Genomic DNA, 6,354 nt, shown 5'->3' with positions numbered 1-6,354 from the left:
GTACGACGAAGATTTTCTATGGATTTATGTAGATTGTTTTATTTAACAAAGCATATGGATAAAATTTGAATGTGCAAGGTAGATTGGTTGTTTAAAAACATATAAATTTAAATAAAAATCTGTATTTTATAAGAGGTTAATTATCTGATTGCTTTTATATGGTGAAAATTGGAAGAAATATTTTGTATACTACTTTATTTATTGTAGTATTTCCATTTCACATTAGTTAATATTAAATTCCGTATTACATAGTATAGCATAGTAATATTTTATATGCACGTACGATTAAACTGCAAATTTTTATGTATTTTTATATTTTTATGAAAATAACTAAAAAGATAGAAATTCATTTCATTTACCAAATGTAATAAATACTGTATTTTGTATATTTTTGCATATCATTGTGTGCATTTTTCAAATTTCCCATAAATGCATAAAAATCCACAATCTATATCTATATATGGTTATGAAAATGAAATATAATACTTGGTACAAAATCATTTTATTGGAAAATAGAAATATGTGGAAATACTTTTTATAGCCATTGTATAAAGCTAGTATATTTTAAAAATGATTTAAGAATTGTTTGTAAAATCTCAGAATATATTTGGCATGCTGCATAACTGTTTTAAAGTGTACCGACTATATTGAGTGACAGAGGAATCATTACTATTATAGAATTAATTAGCATCTGGTTCACGGACAGCTCGTACCTGTTTAACTTAATTATATAGGGTGGTGCATGCAGCACTGAAACTGAAGATCATTTTAATAAAAGGTTTGTAATATTATTTTCAATTTTAAAAATTTTAATTCTAATTTATTTTTTACCATAAATAAAAACTGTCATTTTTGTTTATCTTTCGTAATTGTTATAATAGAATGTATTTTTGATCCAATGGAAATGTATATAACATTATGACATATGTAATATTATAATAGATAGATACATATATATATAATGTATAATACAATACATACATACATATATATATATATATATATATATATATATATATATATATATATATATATATATATATATATATATATATATTGCTGTATCTATGTCGCTACGTTTAACTACTGCTGTTTATATTTATATATATATATATGTAAATGTAGTGACGCAATATTGAATCAATTGGCTACTAAAAAATTGGTAAAAAATTGTGCGAAGATTTTTAGGTTCGCGCCTAATTTCCCCGCTCGTCCTGCATTTCCTGTATCTCTCTTCTTCCATATCCGTCTCGGTAACCTTATTTGATGGAGGCGCTATGAAAGCATAAATACACGCTTGTTAAACATTCTCTTTCGACTCTCGACCAATGGCGTTCCTGCGCAAGGCAGCCTAGGATCGACGCGTCGCGGTAGTCGTAACAATTTCGGAAAGTTCGTGCCTCGTTTTCACGCCATTATGGATTCGTTAGCGAATTACGCTAGTGACGGAGACAATAGTAACAATTCGGAAGATCCAAAGGTGAGTGTGTGCTTGTTAATAAAATATTAGTTTATTTTACGATTATTTCACTGATGGCGTATTTTCATCTAGGCATCCATGACGCTTAAGAAACTTTTCGTATACATACACGACATGGCTTCTAGGATAGGTTCTTGAGTCAATGTATAATTTGTTAATCATTAATCCTGCGATGGCACACCAGTGTTTTTCATTTCAGCCAAATTTTCTACGTAAATAGATGCATAGTGATTTATTTTATCAGGCCGTCACTGCGTTCTAAGAAATTTTTACACTGATATACGTATATAACGTAGACATGTATGGTAAGAAAATATGAATTGCAGGAAAAATTCAAGTCAGTAAAATGAGAAATCTAATTGATATGTTGAATGATGTAATGAAACGATTTCCGCGGGAAGAATATCTGTATAGTGGCTTCCTGTTTAATCATGTCTTATTTGATCTAAATATTTTATGTAATTCAAATATATTATATTTTGATAATGTATGAATTAGTAGAACGTTCAGTAATTACTTTAACGACTGGAGATGAATGGATTGTTTTGTACTATTCTTCAAAGATCAATGCAAATAGCATATTGTTATGTGGATTACACCAAGACAATTCATAAAAATCATTAAAGCTATTTGTTAAAATTGCTGTTATATAAAATGTTTCTTTAAATATTTATTAACCATATATTTATTTTATATGATTTACTTGAGCTTATAAAGAAATTTACTTTACTTATATTATGAATTATATGTGATCACTATATTCATCTCTTTAATTGCAAATTTATTGAATATTGTTAATTTTGAGTTATTAATTTATGAATTAAGAGTATGAAAGTTTCAGTTGATGTTCTTATAGATATTCATTATGGAAGTATTACTAGTCTAATATTAATTAATGTCTGCAATGTATGAAATATTTGTTCCTTGTAAATTATTTGACAGTTTATCTTGAATATTGTGTTTTAAAGATACCATATGGGATGCATGGTGATACCAATAAAAGGGCCAGTGATGCTAACTACGATCCAGTACAAATGGACATGAGTGAGGTACAGTGGAATTGAATGTTTGAAAATGTTTGTTTGTGATAATAAGTACAAAATGTTACAACAATTACTAGGAAGATGTGGTATCTTTATGGGGGCTGTACATATGTATAGGGTCATGCCTGATATATATATATAAAAAAATGGTTCAATACTTGGTTTCTAGAGGTCATGTCAAAACCATGTAAATAAAATACAATTTCACAATAGCACTCCTATTGCACCTGTATTCTGTATTAAACATTCAAAGAAAATGAAAAAGCCTTGCATTAAAATTAGCAAAAAAATTGTTTCATAGTGGTTTTATATGAACTGAAACAATTGTGATTAATTATTTCTTATAAAAATACTAATGAAGGATATAAGACGCTATATATGATGTAATGATAATCTTTTTATTATGACGTTTTTTTCGGACTTAATATCAATATAGCGAAGTCATATGATTTACATTATATCACTATGATGCAATGTACTCTTACCCTTTATTATTTTTACATCATCTTTTAATATGCTATAATAATATTACCAAAACACAATTCATGATGTACAAAATTCTGAGAAGTTTAAGACATGACCTTAAAGCCTGATTTACCGCGTGGCAGAAACAATGAGGGTAGAGATTGAGATATTTAAAATTTAAATAATAAGTAAATGGGAATGGTGCCATTTCGTGAGAAAATATTAACACGTAGCTCTGTTGGTAATACATGATACAATATCTACGCACCTCGGCAAGGTCTATGCTGTGTGAGGGTCTTTCAAGACTACCCCAAGTCCTATTCAGAAGACAGAGGTGAGTAGAGGAAGCTGGAAGAAGGTAACACTAATAAAAAATCAACCATCAAAGAAACCACATGTACAAACATATTCGGGTAATATAAGTACCTGCTAAAGCAGATAAATATGAAGGGCCCTCATATTCCTTTTATTCTGTTCATCTACCAGAAATTTGACTGGAAAAAGTTTACAGTGAATAAAGATTTCTATGTTATTTTCGTGAAAGTTATGTTTTAAGAGTGCTCTCTGTTTTTAAATACCAAAAGTATTAGGATGTAGTAATTTTTACCTGGTAATTATAACTGTTGCAAAATTCAATTTTTACATACACTGAAATTTTGTGAATTATTTTTTGTAAATTTTACAATTTTAAGGAATAAACTTACAGTTTAGAAAGCTAGGGAAGTTATACTACAAAATTACAGTAAGCAAAAAATTGATTTTTGCCAAACTGTGAGGGTACTAAAAGAATGTTTGATTTATACTTATAGTTCTTGCAATGTAAATTGAGATTTATGTTTCGCTTAATAGAATATGTGAAAGGTGTATAGTAACATGGATAATTTTTATTTCTTTAGGAAAGCAACAACAACAATTCGTCCAGGGAATCTAGTAGTGAAAGGGCACATAGTCCAGCTGCACAATCAAAAACAGACTCATCCCGAACATTACCTTCCCCCTCAGACCAGAGGTAAGCTGGTTTGTTTATATGCGTATTCTCATCTCTAAACTTAAATTAATAAAATTCTTTGAACTTTATAAGAGACAAAAAACAAACAAACTTGCAACATACATTACCACCATAATGTTTGCTTTACATACAGAATAATAATACGAATCTGTGTGGTATACCCTGCAGAACGTAATCGTTTTACAGGCGATCTGATCATGAGAATCATACAGCAAATTCGAAAGACGAGCACAAACGAGGAGATAAATCTGACCGTAATAGACATATGAGCGATAAGGGGCGTCGGCCGTCGTACGATGATAGAAGACAACGAGAAAGCAGCCACAGGGACAGAGACATAAAGAAAACTCGGGACGATGATAGAAAATCTCGTGACGATGATAAAAAGAAGGAAAAGAGTTCTTTGGGATCGAGTAGGGACGAGAAGAGTGACGACAGGGAAAAGAGTGATAAAGATCATCATTATCGCGATGATCGAAGAGATCGAAACCGGGATAGAAGCGACAGAGATAGACGCAGGGACAGGGACAGAGATCGAGATCGAGATCGCCGGCATTCTAGAGACGACAGATCGAAAGATCGGTATCGAGACGATCGATTCGGGAATTATCATAAGGAAAAAGATCGCACGAGATCGAGATCTAGATCGAGAGACCGGGCTCCGCCGCCCTTTAGGACGATGAGCTATAGGGAAGAAAAAGGCAGAAACAAATTAGCTCAATTAGAGAAATTAGGAATTGAACTTAAAGCACCGGAAGGTGATACTGCTACGCCCGGTGTTCAAAACGAACAGAATTATTATAATCCTTTAGCCACGGCAACGCAAGGGAAGTACGCGGAACAGATACAGAAGAGGAAACTGTTATGGGCAAATAAGGTAATCATTGATGATTTTTTAAATCGAGCTTATATGAAGACCACAGGGGAAAGGGAGGATAAATCATATTTTTTGGTTTTCATATGAGAGCAACTTTAAAATACAATATTTTGTCAATCAATCGTATATTATCAAAATTGTTTTCTTGTTAAATTGGATCCTCTTGAAATTGATTTCAGATAATATTGAAAATATTAAGCGTGTTATTAGTTTTCTCATAAAATTTCACAGATTTGTCATCTGTTGCTAAAAGAACCTTATATTATCTTTGGACCGAATAAAAGGTTTCGTTTTTAACTATGTTATAACAAAGTACACTTTTCAAAGTACACTAATACAACCAAGTACAACAATAAACAAAATTATACTTATGTTTTTCCGTTGTGATAATCACATTGAAATATAATCTTTTTAATTTAATGAAATATTATTATTTACAGTCAAAACAAGATGAAGGTAAAACATCTACAGCAGCTTCTACTGCAAACACCTGGGTGGGAACAACGTTCACTCATGACCAAGATGGGAAAGTAACAGCAAAGTTTAAACGATTGATGGGCATTAAAGATGATTTGCCGACTACTCCGGCAGCGGGTGCTAAACCAGATATACTGAAGAAGCAGGAAGAAATGTTTAATAATATGGAACAACAGTATGAGGTAGCACGTGCTACAACACACACTCAGCGTGGTGTTGGACTTGGCTATGCGACCGGTGGTTATCAATTCCCCCGATAGAATGGAGAACCGTTTTTGAACTGTGAGTTTAGGATTGATAACACCCAGCACAGGTGCAACTGAGTTTTTTGCCTGTTGATTTTGTCCATCTTATCAGGTTGATTCTGAAACAGTTTTTATTTCGAAGTCGTTCTAAATAGAAAATATAGAAAATAATTGCAAAGCTTATAAGATAAAACATCCGAGCAATCTTGTTGTAGTTGTGTAATTATATTGTAAACATTGAAGAAAGAAAAATAAATTTGTTAAGGATCTGGATGAGGAAAGTACTCTGTACTTGATGATGATGATGATTACTTTTTATTTTTTGTTCATGAAAAAAAAGTGGGAAAGACTGCAGCCCTGTTGTGCTACGAATGCGCTTGCAACACCAATTTATATAATTTCCCATTGTACCTATATGCTGTATGTACAAATACATGAGAGGTATATTGACACAAATCATGTTTTTTCTCTTTTCTTAAAATAAACATTCTTAAATGACTTCAGGAATCTTTTCTTTTTAATAACTGAAGTCATAAATTAGATCCGAAGAAGTCAATTTAACGCAAATCGTTATCATAAATCATACGTGACTGCACTAAATGATGCCGATTAGGTTACACACTATGAATAAAAATCGAGCTTCTTATCTTCCTTTAACACGTTGATTGCCACGGGGATCGTCGGTGACCGACCTACGTTACTAAATTTTTCGTAGTGTGAGTAACAACTTTTTGACAATGTGATTGACTTGGAAAAAA

General features: G+C 31.5%; 1 protein-coding gene across 2 annotated transcripts; it reads left to right on the top strand.

Moving 5' to 3' along the window:
- Positions 1 to 1,270: 1,270 nt before the first annotated feature.
- LOC138187498 (arginine/serine-rich coiled-coil protein 2) lies at positions 1,271 to 6,097 on the top strand. Of its 2 annotated transcripts, none has more exons than XM_069128359.1 (5): positions 1,271 to 1,480; positions 2,449 to 2,529; positions 3,885 to 3,997; positions 4,184 to 4,874; positions 5,315 to 6,097. In XM_069128359.1, the coding sequence occupies exons 1-5, from the start codon at positions 1,418 to 1,420 to the stop codon at positions 5,609 to 5,611; spliced, it is 1,245 nt and encodes a 414-aa protein (XP_068984460.1). In that variant the 5' UTR covers positions 1,271 to 1,417; the 3' UTR covers positions 5,612 to 6,097. The 2 variants fall into 2 exon arrangements, with proteins under 2 accessions (XP_068984460.1, XP_068984461.1); XM_069128360.1 differs by lacking the exon at positions 1,271 to 1,480 and adding an exon at positions 1,646 to 1,785.
- The last annotated feature ends 257 nt before the right edge of the window (positions 6,098 to 6,354 follow it).

Source organism: Bombus flavifrons, chromosome 15, assembly GCF_040668555.2.
Source record: "Bombus flavifrons isolate JBK064 chromosome 15, iyBomFlav1_principal, whole genome shotgun sequence".
Taxonomy (NCBI): domain Eukaryota; kingdom Metazoa; phylum Arthropoda; class Insecta; order Hymenoptera; family Apidae; genus Bombus; species Bombus flavifrons.
Note: the sequence above shows the minus strand (reverse complement) of the source record. Positions and strands in the feature narration are given on the sequence as shown.

Coding starts and splice junctions, on each gene's coding strand:
- LOC138187498 (XM_069128359.1), top strand. CDS start 1,418: ATGGATTCGTTAGCGAATTACGCTAGTGACGGAGACAATAGTAACAAT. Junction 1,481..2,448: donor ACAATTCGGAAGATCCAAAG/GTGAGTGTGTGC, acceptor TGTGTTTTAAAG/ATACCATATGGGATGCATGG. Junction 2,530..3,884: donor TACAAATGGACATGAGTGAG/GTACAGTGGAAT, acceptor TTATTTCTTTAG/GAAAGCAACAACAACAATTC.